At 53.8% G+C, this 22,584-nt stretch overlaps 2 protein-coding genes across 4 annotated transcripts in view; both read right to left on the reverse strand.

The window, feature by feature from the left end:
* Positions 1 to 132: 132 nt before the first annotated feature.
* Positions 133 to 7,187, reverse strand: POLR2J (RNA polymerase II subunit J). Its single transcript, XM_030537079.1, has 4 exons — positions 7,057 to 7,187; positions 3,687 to 3,776; positions 1,296 to 1,470; positions 133 to 488 (listed from the first exon to the last, which is right to left on the reverse strand). Exons 1-4 carry the CDS (start codon positions 7,107 to 7,109, stop codon positions 453 to 455), a joined length of 354 nt encoding a protein of 117 aa, XP_030392939.1. The 5' UTR covers positions 7,110 to 7,187; the 3' UTR covers positions 133 to 452.
* A 667-nt stretch (positions 7,188 to 7,854) lies between these two features.
* Positions 7,855 to 22,584, reverse strand: part of LOC115636608 (ras GTPase-activating protein 4-like) — a 49,235-nt gene continuing 34,505 nt past the window's right edge. For 2 of the 3 annotated variants that reach the window (XM_030536930.1, XM_030536929.1), the window contains 12 exons: positions 21,358 to 21,511; positions 19,209 to 19,273; positions 18,612 to 18,724; positions 17,271 to 17,463; positions 15,992 to 16,129; positions 15,314 to 15,458; positions 13,949 to 14,109; positions 12,832 to 12,969; positions 12,151 to 12,286; positions 11,193 to 11,313; positions 10,164 to 10,225; positions 7,855 to 9,859 (listed from right to left, as the gene is read on the reverse strand). In XM_030536930.1, coding sequence (XP_030392790.1) covers positions 9,723 to 9,859; positions 10,164 to 10,225; positions 11,193 to 11,313; positions 12,151 to 12,286; positions 12,832 to 12,969; positions 13,949 to 14,109; positions 15,314 to 15,458; positions 15,992 to 16,129; positions 17,271 to 17,463; positions 18,612 to 18,724; positions 19,209 to 19,273; positions 21,358 to 21,511 — 1,563 coding nt within the window. In that variant the 3' untranslated portion in view covers positions 7,855 to 9,722. Of the gene's footprint in view, positions 9,860 to 10,163; positions 10,226 to 11,192; positions 11,314 to 12,150; positions 12,287 to 12,831; positions 12,970 to 13,948; positions 14,110 to 15,313; positions 15,459 to 15,991; positions 16,130 to 17,270; positions 17,464 to 18,611; positions 18,725 to 19,208; positions 19,274 to 21,357; positions 21,515 to 22,584 lie in introns of all 3 variants that reach the window. The other variant, XM_030536928.1, reaches the window with a different exon arrangement.

Raw genomic sequence — 22,584 nt, forward strand, 5'->3', positions numbered from 1 at the left:
CTAGGAGGGGCATTGCTCAGCAGTTAATCATGTTCTGGAAGTACAGTTTCCAAGCCCAATACTACCTGGTGAAAAAGCTGTCACTTTAACATGCTCCTTGCTACACAAGACAAAACAACATGGAGACTACCCAGCTGTTAAATCTTACTTCTTTATAACAGTAATCAAAGGCTCTACACTTGTTGCGGAAGTCTCACACAGCTTTGAAAAAAGTGTAATAGCTCAAATAATACAAGACTTCTCATACACTTACCATCCTACCTGCAAATAATTTATCCTGTACAGAACTCTCAATACTGCAGGCAAATTAACTACAAATTAGTGAAATTAGAGACATTAATTCTTACTGAAAGTTTTAAATAATCCTTAAAGAAGTGGTTCAATGAAGTAGTCACATCCACTATCATGAAAAGAAACACCACAATCCAGGTCAAAAGAGAGAGTTCATGTTTCTATTCAATTCCTTCTTGTTTATCTTTGATAGCAACCTGTAAAACAAACAAAAGAAACAGATAGCCTGTTTTAAAGGAATTCTGTACCAGAAAGTGATCTCATTTATTTCCTCTCTAAATAATTTGATATTAAAGAGATGACTTTTATAAGAATCTATGATTAAATATTGTTTCCACCAGGCAGCAGGAAAAACAGGTAATGTTCTGAGGGAGAATGTATAGTCATACATTTCCCTTCCAGTAATTAATAAAACGTAAGGCATTTACATAAGAGGAAAACTTTCAAAGGATTTCTTGTGTGTCAACTACTTTATTCTTTGAGATATCATTAGTTGCTGTGATTATATTAAAACTGACTATGATTCAACTAAGGAACTAGCAAACAGGAGTGTATGAAATTCAATATAGCTTTATTCTGAAATGTTTTTCAGATCAATGGTATCTCAAACAATTTGAGGTTAAATAGGAATGGGGTAATTACAGAAGGGCACATAAATATTATTAAAAAGAGTTCTTGGCATGGGAAAGAAAGATGCGCAAGGCAGAATTTTTCAAGTAAGGTGTTCCAGGCAACAGGTTTTCACACTTGTTCAGTTTCTCACACACCTTGTCTCTCTAGGTGTCTAGCATTTGCTTTCTCTCCCTTTTCACAAGATCTCAAGTCTCCTGTGGTAACAGCCAAATTCTGCTCCGGCTTAATGGAATTTACACATGGGTGTTCAGATCAGCTCATAAAAGTTACATTTTTCATATGATAGCAACAGCTGTAAGGTTAACTGTGACCTGTTTTAAAAACAACAGTTTCAGAACCTTTCCTCACATTAGCCAGAAGAGCAAGCTTACCCTGAATCTCTCCTCTAGAAGGGAGAGTTCACTGATCAGGTCCGTGATAGCATTGGTGAAAGCTTCCTGGGGACTGTAATCAGGAGTGGTCTGAACTCGAATGATGATTTTATGTTCCAGAGGATGTGGGACCTTGTATCCTGCAAACAACACCTGAGGGTCTTTCAGTAATTGCCTGAAATGGGAAGGGAAGCATTTAGAGGGTACAAGACAGATGGCTTAAACAGTTTAGCTGCAAAATTTCTGTAAGATCCCAAAGCATGAAGCTGGGTCTGCCACATATTACATCTTTCTAACAGGCTAATTCAATCCTTGGAGAATTTTTCCATAAAGATTTTTTTGAGGGCTAGAGGAAATGTTATGTCCATGCCAATCTCACCTTGAGAGCAAGCTTTATCTTATCCTAATAAGACGCAGTACATGCATTTCATAAAACCACTGCACATTTTGGCAATATTAACAGTTCCTACCTTAGAGATCCACGCCTGGAACAGCAGGAGTAATGGGAAATGCTTGGCAAGCACTGGCAGAGCATCTAATAGCAAGAACTGAGCAGTGCTGTTTGTGTGAAAGAAGCACCACGGTGTAACTAGAATCATTTTCAGCAAAAATCTATGCAGAAGAGCTATCAAAAGCACACTTCAATAATCTGATGCAGAGAGCCCAAGTTTAAAGGCAGCAGTATTTACTCCTATCACTGGAGGCCACATGCTGCTGTCCTGAGCTTATACAGAAGGGACTTACGCAAAAGACCTACTGCATCACCAGCTATGAATGGATTAGCTCCTGCCATGTCCAACCACGTGAAGTCAACCTGGTTTAGCCTTGGAGATTCTTGAATTTCCTATACTGTTAAATGAATAGTTTCTTGCTTCACTAGAATCAGTGTGTATTGCTACAATGCTAATTTGTAATTTATAAAAAATAAAAGTAGGCATTTGCACCTTTGCCACCCAGGTTGAGAGTCATATTTTAAGGCCAGACGGGGTCCCTGGATCATCTCTGACCTCCTGTATATCACAGGCCACTACCACCCCCCAGCACTTGCACTAAACCCAACAACCAAAATTAGACCAATGTATTACAGCCCACAGAAGACTAGACTATTATGTGCCACAGGCAGAGACTACGAGGGACCGAGCTGTATCAGGCCCAGTAATAGCAGGGGAAATGGCAAAGTGAGAGAGAACCAGATCATTCAGGGAAGCAACCTGCACCCACATACAGCAGGGGGGGAGGTGAAAAAGAAACCCACAAGGTCACTGCCAATTTGGTGGGCTGGGGTGGGGTGGAGAGAGAGTTCCCACATTACTAGGAACCAACCTTTGCCCAAAAGTTACAGGCTATTTGCTAACACTGTGTGCTAGAGCAGGGTTGGGCAAACTTTTTAGCCCTCATCTGGGTATGGAAAATGTGTGGCAGGCCATGAATGCTCATGAAATTGGGGGTTGGGGTGTGGGGTAGGGTGAGGACTCCAGCTGGGGATAAGGGGTTTGGAGTGCATGAGGGTGCTCCGGGCTGGGACCGAGTAGTTTGGAGGGTGGGAAGGGGATCAGCGCTGGGGAAGGGGCACAGGATGCAGTCAGGCTCGGGGAGTTGCTTACCTCAAGCTCCTGGAAGCAGTGGCATGTCCCGGCTCCGGCTCCTACATGGAGACGTGTCCAGGCTGCTCTGTGCACTGCCTCATCCACAGGCACCACCCCTAAAGCTCCCATTGGCTGTGGTTCCCGGCCAGTGGGAGCTGCAATGGCAGCACTTGGGGCAGGGACAATGTGCTGAGCCCCTTGGCTGCCCCTACGCATAAGAGCCGAAGAGGGGACATGCCGCTCCTTCCAGGAGCTGCACAGAGCGAGGCAAGCCCCCGACCCCATTCCATGGCAGGACCTCGAGGCCCAGATTAAAATGTCTGGAGGGCCGGATGTGGCCCCTGGGCTGTAGTTGCCCACTCCTGCACTAGAGGTATGATTCCCATGCTCATGTACACATACTCTTGCTAGCTCTCATAGCGGCAGAAGTACAAACCTGCCTGAAACCAGGGGGCTGGGGGGGCGTATGTCTGCCGCTGCTGCTACCAGTGCTACTGCGGCCATACTGCTACTTATGCTCACGCTAGGAGCTAGCCCCAGTATGTGAACACCAGCAGAGAAATCACACCCCTAGCTCAAAGTTTTACACGGGGTGGTAACAATGGCCACAATGAGAAGTGGGTGTCAATTTCACATTCATAACTACCGCAAATAGGCCTGTGGGCATCACTCAAACATGCTATTGAAACAGCTAGTTATCCAGTGTTTATGATTTGTCACTCTCTGCACTTTGGCAATCTTCCCAGCTAAATGTAAGCTACTGCATCACCATTAGAACTATGCAACAGGAACTGGTTTTACTTACGATTTGATAATATTTCCAAGTGTGTGGTCTTCCTTGTTGATTGTAAACAAACAGGCATTTGGTACTTTTGTATCCTTATTAATTGTGATCCTGAGTAAAAGAAAAATATTGGCATTAAAGCAAGTGATGTTATCTAACAAATCAAATCAAACCAAACCAAACCGTTCTAGGCTTTCAGTCATAAATGGTTCTCTTTAGATTCACACCAGATAGATCCTTTTGTACCCATTTTGGATAAACAAAGTTATGAAATCAATATGGAATCATAATGATACTTTGATTCAGTGGAAGGAAAAGTTTATGTAATTCCTACAGCATTGCCAAAGCAGCACAACAGTGACTTAAAAAAACGAATGAATTTCAGAACCCGGTTTACTTCTTTAAGAATTACTGTAATAGCAATTGCTTCCCACACAGCTGTAGCTCTACACTATTGGCAAGGGAGAATTTTTTTAATGTGCCAAAGATTCCTCTGCACAGAGCACTAATAAAAGGGTAATTTAGCAGATAATTTTTAAAAGCTCTGTGGGTGAAATACAGAATAATTCGTCAACCTCAAAGTTGCACTCGTTTTTAAATTATAGCGTCTAAATGTCACTTCATGATGAATACTGTAAACCCACAAACATTTTATACTTGAGCTGTTTGCTAAATTATCTATTTAGTAGACGCTGCCTTTAATACAGATAATTTTTTGGAAGATTTAGCTTGTCAATTCTTTTTCCTGTCTTTAATCCATTTGTATTTCTGAAAGTTTCTCACTTAACCCATAACTTTGGGTGGCTACACTCGAAACTTCAAAGCGTTGCCACGGCAGCGCTTTGAAGTGTGAGTGTAGTCGCAGCGCCAGCGCTGGGAGAGAGTTCTCCCAGCACTGCATGTACTCTACTTCCTCATAGGGTTTCGCTTGCAGCGCTGGGAGCCGCGCTCCCAGCACTGCGGCACTGTTACACTGGCGTTTTACAGCGCTGTATCTTGCAGCGCTCAGGGGGGTGTTTTTTTCACACCCCTGAGCGTGAAAGTTGCAGCGCTGTAAAGTGCCAGTGTAGCCAAGGCCTTTGACTGATTGTGCAACTCAGAGACTAGGTAAAAGGTGCAACGTACAACCAATGCATGTCTCACTGATTGTCATTTTGCAGCTGCCAGAACACAGCCATATATACCAAAATGTCACGGCAGAAGAGAGCAGGAGTTTGAAATGAAAGGATTTGATTGGGACATGCTTGTTTTTGACTGCATGTCCTAGGACTGTGTGCACACAGGCCTTGGCTACACTGGCACTTTACAGCGCTGCAACTTTCTCACTCAGGGGTATGAAAAAAAAAACCAAACAACACACCCCTGAGCGCAGCAAGTTACAGCGCTGCAAAGCACCAGTGTAAACAGTGCCCCAGCGCTGGGAGCGTGGCTCCCAGCACTGCAAGCTAATCCCCACAGGGAGGTGGACGGTCGCACTTCAAAGCGCTGCCGCGGCAGTGCTTTGGAGTTTTGTGTGTAGCCAAGCCCATAATGAAACAATTGAAACAAAAATGAAACATTTCTAAACTGGAAATAGATTTATGGTCTGTCACCTAATTCCAAGTCCTTCTGCCCACTGAGATTTTACAATAGCAGCAATGTAGGGATGGAAGGACCCTCAAGAGCTCGTCTAGTCCAGCAGTTCTCAAGCAGGAATCCACAGGCAGATTCCAGGGGGCTGCAATCGCTGGCAACCGCATGGCCACAGAGCACGGCTGAGCAGAGAAGGAGGAATCGATTCCACCCGCCTTCACCGCAGCAGCCAGTGTCCCAAAAAGCAGCCTCCGCGCCAAGGAACGGGCGACGAAGACCGGGGTGGGTGTGTCTGATGCTGCCCAGCTCAGGCTGGGGTGGGAGGAGGCCCCGGGGGGGGGGGGTGTTCTGGGGCTGCCCGGCTCGGGGAGGGGGCGAATGGCGCGGCCCGGGGAAAGATGGAAAGGAGCCCGGGGTGTGTCTGGCTCGGTGGGAAAGGAGGGCCCGGGCGGGGAGGGGGTTCCCTAGGGCTCCCGGCTCGGGGAGGGGGTGAATGGCATGGCCCGGGAGAAGATGGAAAGGAGCCCGGGGGATGTCTGGCTCAGTGGGGAAGGAGGGCCCGGGGGAGTTTCTGTGGCTGCCCAGCTCGGGGGTGCAGGGGTGAATGGTGCGGCCCAGGGGAAGATGGAAAGGGGCCCGGGGGGTGTCTGGCGCGGCAGGGAAGGAGGGCCCGGGGGGGGGGTTCTGCGGCTGCCCGGCTCGGGGAGGGGGCGAATGGCGCAGCCCGGGGGAAGATGGAAAGGAGCCCAGAGGGTGTCTGGCTCGGTGGGGAAGGAGGACCCGGGAGGGGTGTTCCCTAGGGCTGCCCGGGGGAGTTTCTGTGGCTGCCCAGCTCGGGGGTGCAGGGGTGAATGGTGCGGCCCAGGGGAAGATGGAAAGGGGCCCGGGGGGTGTCTGGCGCGGCAGGGAAGGAGGGCCGGGGGAGGGGGGGGTTCTGGGGCTGCCCGGCTCGGGGAGGGGGTGAATGGCGCGGTCCGGGGGAAGATGGAAAGGGGCCCCGGGGGTGTCTGGCTCAGTGGGGAAGGAGGGCCCGGGGGGGTTTCTGGGGCTGTCCAGCTCGGGGGTGCGGGGGTGAATGGCGCGGCCCGGGGGAAGATGGAAAGGGGCCCGGGGGGTGTCTGGCTCGACGGGAAGGAGGGCCCGGGGGCGGGGGGTTCCTAGGGCTCCCGGCTCGGGGAGGGGGTGAATGGCCTGGCCCGGGGGGTGTCTGGCGTGGCAGGGAAGGAGGGCCCGGGGGGGGTTCCCCTAGGGTTGCCCGACTCGGGATATGTGTGTGTGTGTGTGTGGGGGGGTGAATGGCACAGCCCAGGGGAAGCTGCACAGGAGCCCGGGGGGTGTCTGGCTCGGCGGGAGGGAGGGCCCGGGCCGGGGGGTTTCTGGGGCTGCCCGGCTCGGGGGGTGAATGGCCTGGCCCGGGGGGTGTCTGGCTCGGCGGGAAGGAGGGCCCGGGGGCGGGGGGTTCCTAGGGCTGCCCGGCTCGGGGGTGGGGGGTGAATGGCCTGGCCCGGGGGGTGTCTGGCTCGGCGGGAGGGAGGGCCGGGGGCGGGGGGTTCTGGGGCTGCCCAGCTCGGGGAGGAGGTGAATGGCGCGGCCCAGGGGAAGATGGAAAGGGGCCCGGGGGGTGTCTGGCTCGGCGGGAGGGAGGGCCCGGGGGGGGGTTCCTAGGGCTGCCCGGCTCGGGGGTGGGGGGTGAATGGCCTGGCCCGGGGGGTGTCTGGCTCGGCGGGAGGGAGGGCCGGGGGCGGGGGGGTTCTGGGGCTGCCCGGCTCGGGGGGGGTCGGGCTCTCCTAGCGACGGGGCCCCGGCCCCCCGCACTCACTTCTTCTCCCCCTCGAAGAGCAGGAAGGACTCGAAGGCCGGCGGCGCGTTCATCCTGCGGCGGTGGCAGCGGCGGCGCCTCCGGTCCCAGCAGCGCCGAGCTCAGGTTCCGCTTCCGGGAGCACCCAGGGGCCCGCTACTTCCGCTTCCGGGGCACTACGCAGCGACTGCGCCCCCTGCCGCCAGCGAGGAGAAATTGCCACTCAGCCCAGAGGCCCCGCCCCCGGACACCACCCCGCTCATCCCCAGCGCCCGGGGCAACATGTGCCACCCCCCCCCCCGCGCCAACAGCAGCACCCTGGTTACCACCTTCATAGACAGCGATGCCATGGCAACGCCCTCATCAACGGCACCATCCGCACCCCCGTCGCCCCTGGCAACGCCCTCCCCCGTGTCACCCAGGCCCCCTCACTGCTGGCAACACCTCTTAGCACCTTGGTGGAGGTGACCCTCTCAGCGCCGGCAACACCCCTGTCAGCAGCAGCCGCCGCCCGCTCTGATGTAGACACAAGCCGTGGTTACTGATCACAACACCCTCTGCCCGTGCAGCCCCCCCAGCCCGGGCCTGAGGTGCCAGCAGGACCCCCGTCCACAAATGGCTTATAGACAGGCCAGGCCCGTGCACGGTTCTGAACGTGAAAGTCAATTCCATTAACTGAACTGTCAAACCAACCAACCAACTCGCCCTGAACTAAACTGAGTGTCCACAAATCCCACTGGCATTTCCTCAAGAGGGAGATGCTGGCAGGGAATGAAAAGCAAACACATGGCCTCATGGTAAAAGATGTGTTTATTGTACATTCAAATACACAGAGATTTCTCTAGCATTGATTCTGTACAGTGGCTGGGAAGCCATATGCCCTGGTTACTCCCTTTGACACTGGTCTCCTCTGGAGTCTATTGCTTTAGGTCATATAGCTCTGATCAGGTGTAAGCCACCTCTGCAATGAACACACCAGTCATGCCCCTGCCTGTACTTGATCAACTGAAAAAGGGACACATTTTCTGTGGCAAATGGATGGCTATTTGGGTCCCTCCACCAGGCTGCTGGATTGTGCTGACTCCATATGCTGCACTAAATGATAATATTGCACAGAACAGCAGGTCTAACCTACGGCATTTTCCATTCAGTTCAATGGAGAGTCCAGTGATCCAGCAGGTGCACTGTTCTGACACCCAAATGGCCATGAACCAGACTGTTTATAACCAGCGCTTTAGTTAGTGCAGGACACCAAGTAAGAGCCAGGCCACCTGCTCAATAGTTTCAGAGCATCCATTTACCTGGGCCTGAAATACAGCACAGGTGGTAGTGGCCAGCCTGCATCTCTATAGCACCTTTTGCCAGGGATGTGAAAGCACTTTTCAGACAGGAAGCCATTATACAGAGAGTATTTTGCATTTCCTGGGATCAAGAACCACTTGACAGGTAAGCAAGCTTTGCAAGACCCCTGGGAAATAGGCATGGGGAGTGAAAATCTGCCTTTGGTGACTGCCAATGGGATTGCAACTGAGAACTTGGTTTAGCCTAATATATATTATCCGCAATTACAGATCAGAAAACGGACGCAGAGGTCAAGGCCCTGGCTTTCAGAGGTGCTGAGCCCCTCCAGCTCCCACTGACCCTTGTGGGTGGATGCCAAATGCTTCTAAAAAACAGCAATTTACCCAGGGTGGGGAGAGGGAATAGAACCAGGAGGCCTGGCTCAGAATCACCTGCTCTAACAAACCACTTCCTCATCTCTTTTTCCTCAAGGTGTGGAATGGTCACTGAGCAGCCAGCAGTAATCACATACCATGCAATGGGGTCTGAGGTGCTGACTCAAGACTTGTCCATGTTCATTCAATAAGCTGAATCTGCATTCCTTTACCTCAGCTTCAACCCAGTGAGACGGATGGATGTGCTGCTCAGTGACGATGGTTATAAAATTCCAGGCGTCAGCCAGCATCTCCAGTTAACGGATACTTCACTCCTCCATTGCACCTTTCATCAGAGGATGGCAAAGCACTTTAACGAAGGAGGGGAAGTCTCATCATCCCTATTTCAGAGATGGGGAAACTGAGGAACACACCAGGGTCAAATGACCTGCTCCATCTCATACTGTGGGTCAGTGGCAGAAGAGTGTATGGAATCCAGGCCACCTGACTCCCAGTCCCCTGCCCTAACAGATTCCGCCTCCTCTTCTGCAGATGCATCAGCCTGTGCATTACTACTGGCTTCAGTGCTCCACCGAATCATTTTGACCTTGGTGTCTCAAACCCAGGGTGAAGCAGCTCAGATATAAGGTTGCACTGAGGAACTACGATTTCACATCAGACCAGGCTTGACAAAACAGCTGGATCTTGACTGAAAGGTAAAAATAATAGTGGAGAGACGTGAATCCTTCTGCACTACCTTCTGGATACAGCACAGGCACCCATGCCACTCTGGGGATTAGTGAGAGCACAAGAGGGTCATTGACAAGTTGGTCGCTAATGGAGACACGCTAAGCTGACAGAAGCCCATGACATGGCTTTTTGAGCAGTGGGGCGATGGCGAGAGCACACGGTGTCGAGGGAGTTCCCGTTGAAAAGATGTCTAGTGTTGGCAGCTCTGATGGATGCAGCAGGACCCAGTGAGCAGAATGAGAGGCAGCGGCGTCGCCCTGACGGAATGGCTCACTCCAGGAGTCACGTCTGCAGCTCCAGGAGGCAGTTTCTGTCCCCGTCAGCTAGGGTGCCTGAGCTGAAGACAGCTGTGTGATGGGCGTCTTCGAGGTCCTGCAGCACCTGGAATAGCCTTGTGGGGCCGTCCACATTTTCGGGGTCTGTGGAGGTGCAGGAAAGCAGAGAGAATTGCCCCGATTGGAGTGGTGCTTGCACAGCAGCTACTGACAACCCTACCTGCCCCAAGGATCACCAGAGGAGACAGCAACAGCAGAAATTCGAGCCCACCCCCAGCAGCAAAGGATGATAGCTAGGGCTGGTTGATGGCCAGGACAGAGAACTATTACACAGTAATGTGGCGTTGTCTGGGAAAAGGGAGGAGAGTGTTGGTTATTAGATGTATTGCTAATCATAGCACATGCCCTCCTAGGAAAGATTAATAATCCATCAACAACAAAGCAATACCTCCACTTTGGCGCAGAAGAACGTTTTCATTTTTCTCTGTCAACATCTCCAGATACTTTTCCCTGAAGGGAGCAAGATGAAACAAGAATGGGTTTTCAGATGTAATCCGCAATTAACCGATTAGCCCCACCATATTCAAAGCCAAAAAGTGCAATCCTGCACAATGCCACTGATAACAGGAGCTGAAGATAAATCAGCATCTCATGAGATGGTCAGGACCTTGTAAGATTAAGTTTGTGTGTCTGCTCCCCTTGGCTAACTCTGAACACATGGTGGCTTCTTCGAAGGATCTTTGAGCAGCCATCCCAGCCTCTTGTATATGTCCATCCCCCTGCTCACACACACTTCTTTCTCTGGGATGTAGCCCCAGTGAATGCTCAGGAAGGAGGAACTGTTCAGGGTGATATGGGGTGTAGATGGAGGAGGATGGAGACAGTCAGAAAGGGAACATTCAGAGTGAGATCCATTAAGACAATGGAAGAACCTCCCAAGGGAGATGATGAAAGCCCCGTTGCTTGGGGCATTTAAACTAGAATGGACAGTCTATTTATCAGTGCTCTGAAGGGAACAATCCTGGCCTGGGGATGGGCAAGATGGGACCTCACAGGGATTCCAATCTCCAAGGTAGTCACTAATGATCTCTTTCTGCACAGGATCCCAAGGCTGCAGACCAGCGCAGAGGGGGCCCCTGGGGTATCATCCTCATCCTGGCTTCAGTCAGAACGCCTGGAACATATGCACATAAGGATTCCAGCCAGTCCTTTGAAACAGAGCAGAACACTGGGCCTTAGGCAGATGATTGCCAGGGGCAGAGTGCATGGCCTGCTGGCCCCTGGAACATGTAACTTACTGTGCTGATTGGCCCCCTCCCTCCTTGGGGCCACAGAGATGGTCCTCTGCGAGCGAGAGCACACTGTGAGAGACTCGCTCCATGCTTACAGGCCCCTCGCAGGGCACAGAGATGATCCCTGGGTGCAAACTCCTAGAAGGAAACAGCCCCAATCATGCCGCACGAATCAAGCGACTCACCTCATTAACTCCCTCACTCCAAACAGGTGTCTAAAAATTAACTGAGACTCTAGATCTGGATCCAGGGGGTCATTCCATTCCTGCAGAGTGACTCCGTGCCGGGTTTTATCACATCCCAAACCTAGGCGACAGCAGCCAGGACACAGCAGGTTAATTTGTGGTGGGCCCCACCTCTCACAAAAGGCTGACTGTTGGTATCTGAGTGGTGTCCTCTAGTGGATGTAAGAGCCCACGGATTTAATTACACTCACGTAGGCATTCTGCGACTCCCCCTGCTCTGGCTTCCCTGGAGAAGGGAGCGTCCGGGCGTTCCCAAGCCATCAGTACAGCAAATGAACACAGCTCCATGCCCAGGGAGACAGGAGCAATACTCTGCCTTTCTCTAGCACCCGAGCCCTGGTCTGCACTACAAACTCGTAGTGGTAGAGCGAGTCACCCATCCAGCCGAATTCCCAATGTAGCCAGCGCTACGTCGACAGGATGGTTTCTCCTATTGCCTCTCAGGGGGGTGAAGCACGTACACTGATGGGAGACGCTCTCATAGGAGCGTCTTCACTACAGCGACACAGCTGCATCGGTGCAGCTTTATAAGTGTAGAGATGCCCTGAGCTGAGGGCCCTCTTGGCAGACAGCTGGGAAGCTCCACAGCTAAAAACAAGCTGATGACCCACACATCCCTAGTTTGGCCTGTACCAGCCACAGGCTCTGCAGGTCAGGCACAGAGGGGAACCCATCCCACCCACCCACCTGTAGATTGGGCAAACACTTGATGCCCAGGCATGCATCTCACAGATGGGACCCTGAAGGCACAGAGGGGTCAGGTGACTTGCCCAAGGTCAAGCAGTAAGGCAGTGGCAGAACTACAGCCCTAGAACCCACCCAAGAGCCATGCCTCTCCGTCTCTCTGCTCTCACCACTAGACTCCCTTTGCTGGCAGGAGGCCGGGCATGCGAAGTACCTGTTTTCTCCTTTTGGTGGCAGCAGCTCCATTTGTCTCCTTTGAACACTCCCGGGTGATAGGAGCCCAGCATCTCGGCGTTGTTAACGCAGACTTTCCTCAGGGCCGAGAGCCACTGGTTCAGCTCATTGACACACTGAAACAGACACACACAGCGGGCACTGCCCTATGTCCCTGCCAGAGGCACCAGGCACTGAGTGACTGGAGGGTCCCCACTCACGGCTTCTAGCGTCATTTGGGCTGTATCCCATGAGCACTGCCCAGCACAAGGTTAGTGCGCCAGACTGGGAGCAAAGCAAAGGGCCCCCATCCGTGGCACGCCAGCCGTGCATTGCACTAAGTGCTTTCCCAGGTGCCAGAGCCGCCTCCCCAAAATAGCCAGCCTCACGAGGCAAATGAAGCTTCCGCCCCTCACCGCCCAGCATGGGAGCCTCTCCTGGCCCCTGGGACTGACCGGCTGTGTCGATCTCTGCTCTCAGCACTGCTGCTCACACATTCTCGAACTGCTGCGCGGCGTGGCTGGCCTGCAGACATAGAACCCAGGAGTCCTGACCCCCCAACCCGCTGCGCAGTCAGGGAAGGGGGATGACACCGGACATCCATGACCAGGTCCATGAGTTCCAGTCTCCAGTGCATCCTCACCCGCTACCTGAACCCCCTCAGCCTGGGTGACCAGCCCACCTTGCACTGCAGATAGGCCATCTCCAGCTGCCCTGCCTCATCAGCGTAGATGATCTGCATCACGTGGGAGCTGCCAAAGCTTTTCTCCTCCACCTTCTCGGCTGCCCGGATGTTGGACAGGGTGATGAAGGAGCTTTTCTGAAATGAAGGGGAGAGCGGGAGCCATGGAAACCTCAGGAGGGAAGGCGTGGTGGGGGCCAGCCCCACAGCAGAGCCCAGGAGATCTGAGCTCGCCCTGGGAGAGGCCATGCCCCCCTTAGAGGGGCTTCACAGGAGAAAGCTCAGTCTGGGGCTGGGTCCATGCTGATCGGTCCCCCCTTCCCCCCGCAGACTCTAGAGACGATGCCAGCGGATCCCCTGCACTGCAGAATGGCTGGCCATGCTTCTCCAGCCTGCTCTCTGCAGGTCAGACCGGGTGATCCGAGCGGCTCCCTCTACCCTTCAGATCTCAAACAGATGGGCAGGAAGAGCCTTCAAGGCCCTGGGACAGCTCTGGCCAGTTCTCTTCCCCCCGACCAGTTCACCCATCCCAATGGCTGTTTTAATCCAGCCCTCGAGACCCCGCTGGGGAGCTGGGTCTGGAGCTTGCCCCACTCCAGCCAGAGAGCCGGATCGGGGGCTGCTTCACGACCAGTTCACCCACCCCAGGCGCTATGCCCATATTCTTGAATTCTCACCACCACCTCTGGAAGCCAGGAGCAGTTCAGCTCCACATCACAGATGGGCAAATGGAGGTACAAGCCCAACCCCGGCTCCCAGTCCCACCAGTGCGAGAGAATCCCCTCCCTAGGGACAGGCCAGCAGAGTCTTTGCCCCGTGTCGCGGCCAGGTGCGTCAGGGGAAAATGTGCCCTGCCCCGAGTATCCCCTAGAGCACAGTGCTCCAGGGGGGCTCACTGCGATGCTGGGCTGGGGGCTGACCAGGGAAGCAGCTTCCATCTGTCTGCCAGGTCCAGGCAGAGCCGAGTGTCCACCTGGGGTCCCCCAGCCACTTCTCTTCCACAATCAGTGCAGCCAGAGCGAAGACGTGGGACCAGCAGCTGCCTTCCTGAGATAGGCCAGTCCTAGGGATAGGCTGAAAACCATCCCCCACTAATGGCAGGGTGCGTCCCCCTTACCTTGGAGCTGGGCGTCTTGGCAAAGCTGAGGGCCTCACTCGTCAAGGAGAAGTGGAGTTTCTTAAAGGAAGATGACAGCAGCGGCCCTTTGCCTTTGCCCCTGTGGATGAATAACGGCCCCTCCTTCACAACCAGTGTCTGTGCCTTTGGCTGGTCCACCTCTGCAAGCAACAGGGATGCCCTCAGAACCGGGCAGCCGCAGACCTCAAAGCGCCTCACAACAGTGAGTCCCAGAGCTATTCCCATTTCACAGCTGGGACAACCACACAGGTCTCCTTCCCGAGGCAGTGCCTTGTCTGCTGGAGCACACCGCTTGCAGGCAGGGCCGTCTGCGACAGAGAAGGCAATTTCCTACACTGTCCCTGGAAAACTTTCTTGGGACTGGAGTCCATTGTATCAAGAATGCAAAGTTTATGTATCGCTGTGGGATTGCATGTAATGCCTGCAGGGGCAGAGAGGACCTGTGTGAACCCAGGGGAGTGTTCTGCACTCCCAGGGAGCATTTGAAACAATGGGCCAGACAAGAATGAACTTTGGGGGGACAGTTAAGTGGGTTGCCCAGGGAATCTCTAGGGACGTGGTGAATGCCAACATACCTCCCCGCCTCTGGTTATGCAAAGCCCCACCCTGAGGAGAGAGCTTGTGTCTGTGATTCACTCTTGCATGAGCGAAAGGCCCCAGCTGTATACAGGAAAGGCTACCTATGCACCTGTTCTCAGCAGAAGCTGCCATGGCCTTGTAACCACGGAGAACCCCCTGGGTGCAGTGTGAAGGACTAATCACCCCTTGCTGGAGCTGGGGGGATCTCTGGTAAGTGTATTAGCACACATGTAGGTTTGTAATGCTGTCACCTGAAGAACAGGGTGTTTGCTTAGAAAGGGCTGCGTGGTACCTGATCACTGTGGGAAATTCTCCTAGCCTAGCCTCTGGAGAGGGAGCATTGGCCTTTTAGACAGTCTGGCTTGCTGGGGTTATCACAGCATAGGCAGGAGACTATGTATCCTGAGGAAACCTGTCAGGTGGGCGTGAGATGTGAGTCTCTGTCCAAGAAAGGGGATGGCTGGGGCCCAAAGCCTGAAAGTGGGTGTCCTTGCTGATCCATGGAGCAGGAATACAGGTCCCGTACTCTGTGTCACAGGCTACCTCATTGATCCCAGTCTGATCTACCTTGTTCTATCCATCTAGGCTGAGTAGAGAGACTGAGTCACAGCATTCTACTTGTGGGGGCCAGAAGCTGCTATGCTTTTCGAAGAGGGATTCAGCCCAACGCCACATCAGTGACAGCGAATCCCACCCCCACCCCCTGAGCCAGATGGAGCAAGGTGTGGGGTCCTTAGACCAACTAGCTCCAGCGGATTGATTCACCTTCCTTTTCCTCGATGTCTATGAGCTTGGTGATGAACTCCTTCATCTGGGAGATGCTCTGCTGGATGGTGGGCTGTAGAGGGGCCATCCAGCCTTCCTTGGCCCGGCTGGCCGCAGCGTCCATGTTCCCAACGGTCTGGATAGCCTGGCACCAAACGAGAGGGAAGGATCACAGCACACCACCCGAGCTGCCCACAGCTGTGCACTCCGGGCAAAGCCAGGGCAGTTACACGCTGCCTGACATCAGGGCAGGAATAGAACCCAGGAATCCTGATTCTCAGTCTCCCACTGTAGAGAAATGGGCACCTGGACAAAGGCAGACTCTGTGGTTCGCTCTGGCTGCGTGACTGTCTGACACAGCCCACTGCTGCCTGGAGTCCCCACTGAATGTTCTGGCCTTGCTCAGAGAGCTGCAGGAAGGCTGGCTGACCCCATTGCTGCCTCCCATCCAACGGGAGCATGACACACTGGATCAGCAGGCAGCGAGGGCTGCCTGGCATCCTGCAGCAGGTGGGCTGCTTTGGGGGGGATATTGTCTATGCTCCCATGCCAGCTCCTCAGCTTGGCTGATCGGAAATGCTGCACTGGGAAGTGCTGGCAGGGTCCCTTATGGACACAGACACCTCCTCCCCTCTCCCTCTGCCAATGGAGCGCAGCGTAGGGCAACACGGGACTTACCTTGGCTAGGAGCAGCAGGGTCCGACTGGTGCGGGCGTCCGCATGCTTCTCCCGCAGGTGGAAGAGCTTGGGGGACATGATGGCAGGAGAGAAGAAGCGGAGGCAGAGGAAGCTGGTGACGGCAATGAACTTCACGTTCTGCAGGAGGAGAGTGGCCGGGGGGGGTGGGGTGTCGGCAGGGAGACAGAAGGAAATCGCTCATTAAACACCAATAGCAGCAACGTAGGCTTCCCAAGGAGATGTTTGGGTCTGTCAGCTGACCTCTGTGTAAGCACAATCAGAAATCGGGTCCCCTGAGCTTTCTTGGGTCAGCACTGTCGCAAAGTGCTTTAGCAATTATACAGTGTATTCTCCTGCCACTGTAATGCAGCCACCTCTGGGGAGAAACGAACATGCCAGCTGTTTGACAAGGCAGCCAACAGTGGGGAAGAATCCTGCATTCAACTTAAACTGCAAAGGAGACATGCACCATGCTGGATATGGAGACAGTCAGAAAATGCAGTTTTTTCCTGCAGAAAGTTCAGATGAAAAATGGGGGGGGGGGGAGGGGGAATGATTTTTATCTCAATTTTCTCTGGTGAATTTTGATATTTCAGTGAAAAAAAATTGGAAAACTGGTACATTTCAATTTGCTGCCATGGTACCTCATAGGTGCTGTAGTTCAGTGTTTCATGCTCTCCTATACCGGTCCAGCTTCCTGGTTGGACTACATCTCCCATGATGCACCACAGGATTCTCTGGCCTTGGGGCATCATGGGACATGTAGAAACCACACTACAATTCCCATAAGGTACCCAGGCAGGCAAATCCAAATCAAAATATTTCAGTTTACATTTTTTTGACAAAAAGTTTGAGATTCTCTACGGAGCTTCCTGCAAAAAAGTTTATTTAGCCAAAAACCCCATTTTCCATCCCAAAGTTTAATTTCTGACCAACCCTGCAGGCCACCATTGCTTCATTAATGGTCCAGAGGGAAGAGCGCCCCCTGCTGAACCACAGCGCTGCTCCTTGCAGCTCCCACCTCAGCAGGCCCTGCACTGGGAGCCGCCTTGGTCCAAACTCAAACAAGGCTGCGATTTCCAGCCATGGCTGTCCCCTTCCGGTCAGTGCTGTGTATGAGCAGCAGGCTCAGGGCAACTGCTGTCTGGCGGGTTAAGCTGTTCTGCAGCCTCACAGTCAATGCCTGTTTGAAGCCAGCCACAGCACGGGACAGCCAGGTGCCCCCAGAGAGTCACGATCCCGGTCTCTGTGCTGGGCTGGCGACGGCTTGGCAACCAACCTTGTGTTTGTTCTCTGGGAAGTGCTCCTCGACCCGCTTGAAGAGCTGCCTGAAGGTGGCACGGATGGTGGCGGGACACGTCCTCACCGACTTAGCGATAGTGATGAGCAGGTCGGTCAGGTACGACTGCAGGTGCTGGGTGCTCTGCTGGATCACCTCGCTCTCTGTCTGGATCCGATGGAGCCCGGAGCACCTGCCAGGCAAGCCGCATGGACTCAGTCAGGAACGCACACGGGGGGAGACCGTGTGCGTAAGCATGAGTGGTCTCTGCAGCCACGCAGCTGGGGTGCAGGGCTGCCAATCCACATGCTTCAGGACATGCTGGCTACCGGCTGGGGTCAGGAAGGATTGCTACCCTTCCCCACTGGGATGAGGGCTGCACCATTTGGTGCTGAAGTCTAGCACAGACTGACGTGGAACATAGGACACACTGAACTAGCTGGACCATCGCCGAGCGAGTTAGCTCCCTTCTTCCTAAGTCATCAGCCGATCCCCCAGCATCTGTCTGGCTCTGTTTAGGGACAGGCCTAAGACACCAAGTCAGGAGTGAGAGCCAGAGGTTTGGGCTCCTCTCTAACCCTGCGATTCCAGAGCAGGCGCAGATATTTGCAGCCAAGGAGTTACAGGCTTTAGGAGAACGCTCTGTTTGGAGGAGAACATTAGGCAGGTGTGTGATCCACACAGAGTCTAGGGCTTGATCCCCAGCTGGTGTCAGTCGGTGTAGATCCATTGACATCAATGGAGCGATGCCACATGACACCAGCTGAGGACCTGGCCCCTTAGGGTACGTCTACACAGCAAACCCCCCACCCCGCAGTCAGCTGACTTGGCCTCGCACTGAACAATAGCTGTGTCGATGTCCAGGCTCAGGTGGGAGCCTGGGCTCTGAAACTCAGCAAGTGGGGGGTCTCAGTGCCCAGGCTCCAGCCCGGGCCCTAACGTCTACACTGCTTTTTTAGCCCCACAGCGCAAGCCCCCTGAGCCCGAGTCAGCTACCCGGGCTCAGACACTGCTGTGGGGTTTGATTTGCTATGTAGACGTACCCAGAGACTCTGGCTCTTAAAGATCGTGGGCCTGATCTCACTTGTATCAGGTATTCCTGGGAGTTACAACCGGGGAGAGGGGCATCCGGCCTCACGCATCCCCTATGCTCAGGGAACACCGTCGGCGCCAGCAGCAGCGTGGTCTCAGGGTAGGGTGGCTGGCGCCAGGGCAGTCCGGGGTAGCGGTCTACATGTCAGCTCCACATTCCTCGGTGTCGGAGCCAGAACATGGCTCTTGGTTTCTTCCACGCTCGTCCCCTGCCCCGGGGATTGCCTGACGCCCTGCACTGCCTCTTACCCGACCTCTTTAATCTCCACCTTGCTGGGATCCAGCTCGATGTACTTCTTCTCGTCAAAGACTCGATTCACTGTCGGCCCCAGGACGTTGTGCAAATACTGCATCCCTGTCACCTAAGGAGAGGCGGCCAGTGAGGCAGGCAGAGGAGCATGCAGCTTGCACACACACTCACTCTCCTCCCTCAGCATTTACAGGCATAGTCCTGCGTCCAAAGGGCAAGCTGGATCCACACCACGTTTCCGGATCTCTCCCCACTACAGCCCTTTGGCCAATGAAAGTCTCAGAGGCCACCCCACTGAGGATGGGGGTCTAAAGTATACAGATGGACTCCAGCTACAGGGATCCAGGCCCGGTCTCCTCACCATTCACTGGTCTCAGAGCTGGGTGTTTATCTTGGCCCGTTACAGAGCAAAGATCTGGATCCAAAATCTCCTCAGTCACAGGGTTTCAGCTCAGACCCAGCTCTGCTCCCAACTTGTGGAGCAGCTTTCAAGGCAGACTAGGGCCTGAAACTGGAGGGAGCCAGACTCAGTTATCTAGGTCAGCTCCCGCCCTGGCGTCCGTGGATACTGCAAGACCGATAACACACTCCAGCACCTTCAGAAAGGATTCCATCGACTTCGAGGCCAGGGAGTTGCTCCGGAATAATGTGTTTGGCTCATCTGAAAATGAGAGCGTCACCCGTGAGAGACCTGAGGAGCCAGAGCCCACGGCTTTGGTCACCGGGAGCAGAATTTCCCTGGCACGTCTAGCACGCTTAGGGCACATCTTGCAGGCCAGTCCAAATGTGTTTGGATAAAATAAGAAAAACCCAAAGCTTCACTTTGGAGCTCAAGTCAAACCTAAACTGACCCTTTGAGGGCCTTGGAAAAATTCAGGTCCCCCCCCCGCCAATTATTTTATCATCATTCCTGTTGTAGTTTCTAAGCATTCCCATCATGGCAGGGTCTCCTGGCACTTCCAGCCCAGCCGTGCCGACCTAATGGGAACGGAGGCGACTCTCAGCAGTCCTGACACCTAGTTCCCACTAACATTCAGCCTCCAGCACGGAGCTGAACCAACCCTCCAGGCCTTTGGCCATCAGCCCCACTCGGATACTTGGGCCCCCGTCTCCCAATGCAATGTTACTCCACATGTGGTACTGCAGCCCTTGTGACTCCTCCCTCTGAGTAGCTCCATCCTGGCCAGCAGATGTTAGCCCTGGTCACTAGGAGAAGAGAGCTCTTCCTGAAGCCTGGCTCCAGCTCAGAACACCCCCAAAGTGGGGGATTAGCTAGTTCTGGTGGGGTGGGGAGAGGTTGGCCTGTTTGAGAATTCAGTGCCATTAGCTGACTCCAGAGCCATCCAGCCCCTTGTCTGTGACCTCTCTGCATCATCTGCTGTTTGGAGGTTGACAGAAAACTCACATGGGCTGGGGCAGCTGACCCTGATTCATCCCAAACCTGCAGGGACATTGGGGGTTTGTCACCAACACAGTGATGTTTGATTCATGCTTTCAGACTTGGGGGATGGTGGGGAGAGAAGGGGTGGGGTGGGGAAGGCAAAGACAGTCTCATGAAAAACTCTGAGCACCACCCCCTGCTTCTGAGAGGAAGGACCGTCGGGTGGTTAGAGCAGCAGCCCAAGGTATGGCTTCCTGCATTACCTGGGGCAAGTCACTCAGTCCCTCTGTGCCCCAGGACCCCCTTTGTACGACAGGGATAGTAGTCTTGCCCCACCGCCCAGGGCTGTTGCGAGGATGAATCCATTAAGGATAAGGAGGTGCGGAGATCCTCCAGTGACAGCGGCCATAAGCACCCCTTGGACAGATTCTCCTTTCTTGCCGGAGCAGTTAAATTCGTTCAGAGCTGGGGCTTCAGCAGCCACTTGCACCAAACAACTTTACCTTCCTTACGAACAAGGTCCAGTTTTCTTACTTGCCAGTCGATGGCGCTCTTTGTATGCACAACTTGCCTACTCACAGCCGGTAAACAAACTGGCCTAGAGAGACCCTTGTAACAGCAGTGGCACTGCACCGGATTCACATCAGAGAATGCGAGAGGAGAACTGGGCTGACAGCTGCAGGACACGCACCTGGCTTTGGGGAAGCTCGTCTATCCCGCACACATGCAGCGGGCTGCCGCTTACCTAGAATCACTTGTGGTGTTTAATGGAATCCCCGGGTGTGAAAGGGGACAGATACGTGACAGGAGAAACATGGTTTGTGAATTCCTGCTAGTTTTACATCCCTGTAACTACACCTACCTCGCCCCTTTCATCAGTAGATCTCAAAGCACTTTCCAAAGAAGGGCAATAGCATTATCCCACTTTACCGGGGGGGGGTGGGGGGGAGGGAACTGAGGCACAGAGAGGCAGTGACTTGTCCAAGACCAGCTAGCAGAGCCAGGAATAGAACCCAGGTCTGCTGAATCCCAGTCCAGTGCTCTATACACTAGGGTCCCAGACCATTTGAATCTAGCCGGGCAGGGCCGGCTTTAGGCTGATTTGCCCAATTTCCCCGAATCAGGCCCCGCACCAGCGCCTAAGAGGCCCCTGTGCTGGCACCTTTTTAATTTTTACTCACTCAGCAGCGCTCCATGCGGGAGGAGCCGGGGTCTTCGGTGGCGGATCCTTGAGTGCCACCAAAGAACCGGAGCGCTGCCAGGTGAGTATGAATCAGGCCCCACACTTGCTAAAGCTGGTCCTGCAGCCGGATCACTTGCTGCTAGTGTAATAACAGGCTCCTCTCCATATCCTCATGCCTCACCTGTTTTATCCAGCTCCAGCTTGAAGAGGAGATCCAGGAACTCTTTGGCCAAGCCTTGGCCTAGGAAGAGCTTGATGAGGTTGATGGCCACTTCCTGCCTGCACTCCGCCGTCGTGGTTTCGTCAATCAGGGTGATTAAACAAAGCTTCCCATCCTGCTGGGAAGAGAAGCGGGGGCCGCAGTGAGTGGAAGAGGCAGCCAGGATAAGGCCTTCCCCCTCGGCAGGGCACACTGGGTTCTGGGGAGTTTTCTTGGCTGCTGGCAGCTCTGGAGGCTGACGTTTTCCCTACACAGTGGGTACAGCCTGGGCATTGGCAGAGCTGGGGTAACCAACCCCGCTTGGCCTGACAGCAACGTTCAAAACCCTGCATCATCAGTGGTAAAAGCCCAAGCCTCTGCCACATGAACTACAGGAGTAACTCCCTCAGCTGCCAGCTGTAGTAGACTGCTGTCCTTCTATGTGGGCCAGCCACTGGACCGAGACACAGACCGCACTCGCTTCGTGTGGCATATACTCGCTTCCCCCATGCGGCCGCACCAGAACGCCCTACAGACTGTGGGCTGCTTGGGGCCGGGGCCATCTCTGTTGTGTGTTTGTACAGCACCTATCACAATGGGGTCTTGGGCCGGGACCACAGCTCCTAGGTGCTATCGCAATGCAAACAGATGGTTAATCAACCCAGCGGGACTATGTCTGGGAGGTCCGTCATGGCCTGAGAGGAACTGGTGTGGGCCCTGAACAGATGTCGAATGGTAAGTGGCTGATGGCCTGAAATGAGCTGATCAGCAGCAGGGAATGATATTTTGGTCACTACCGACCTAGAAGCGAAAGGCTCCGTAGCTCATTGCCAGGCCCAGCAGCCACCTGCGGCCTGCAGGGACTGAGGGGTGGCTGACCGGGAGCTCTCACGGTGACAGAGTAGTTGAGTTCCGAAGGGCGTTTAACTGATTTAATTCTTTTGATAGCTTAAAGTACCTAGCACACAGGCTCCTACAAAAATTTGCCCATGTGCATGTGTGAGCATGCGCAGTAACCATTGGAACAGCTTCCCAAGGGATGTGGTGGCTTCTCCCTCACTTGGGATCGTTACGTCCAGTCTCTAAACTCAATGCTCTAGTTTACCCTCTGGTTACGGGGCTTCATGCAGGAATCGCTGGGTCCAGTTTCTGAAGAACAGACCAGATGATCAGAGTGGCCTGAGAAATCTGTGACTCTGAATTCCTGTT

This window comes from Gopherus evgoodei, chromosome 17 (genome assembly GCF_007399415.2).
Source record: "Gopherus evgoodei ecotype Sinaloan lineage chromosome 17, rGopEvg1_v1.p, whole genome shotgun sequence".
Lineage (NCBI taxonomy): Eukaryota > Metazoa > Chordata > Testudines > Testudinidae > Gopherus > Gopherus evgoodei.

Excerpts from the sequence above, each read along its gene's own strand:
- POLR2J (XM_030537079.1), bottom strand. The coding sequence starts at position 7,109 with ATGAACGCGCCGCCGGCCTTCGAGTCCTTCCTGCTCTTCGAGGGGGAG. Across the intron at positions 1,471-3,686 it reads CTTGGAAATATTATCAAATC|GCAATTACTGAAAGACCCTC; the intron begins GTAAGTAAAACC and ends TTCCCATTTCAG. Across the intron at positions 489-1,295 it reads TTCTAGAGGAGAGATTCAGG|GTTGCTATCAAAGATAAACA; the intron begins GTAAGCTTGCTC and ends TTTGTTTTACAG.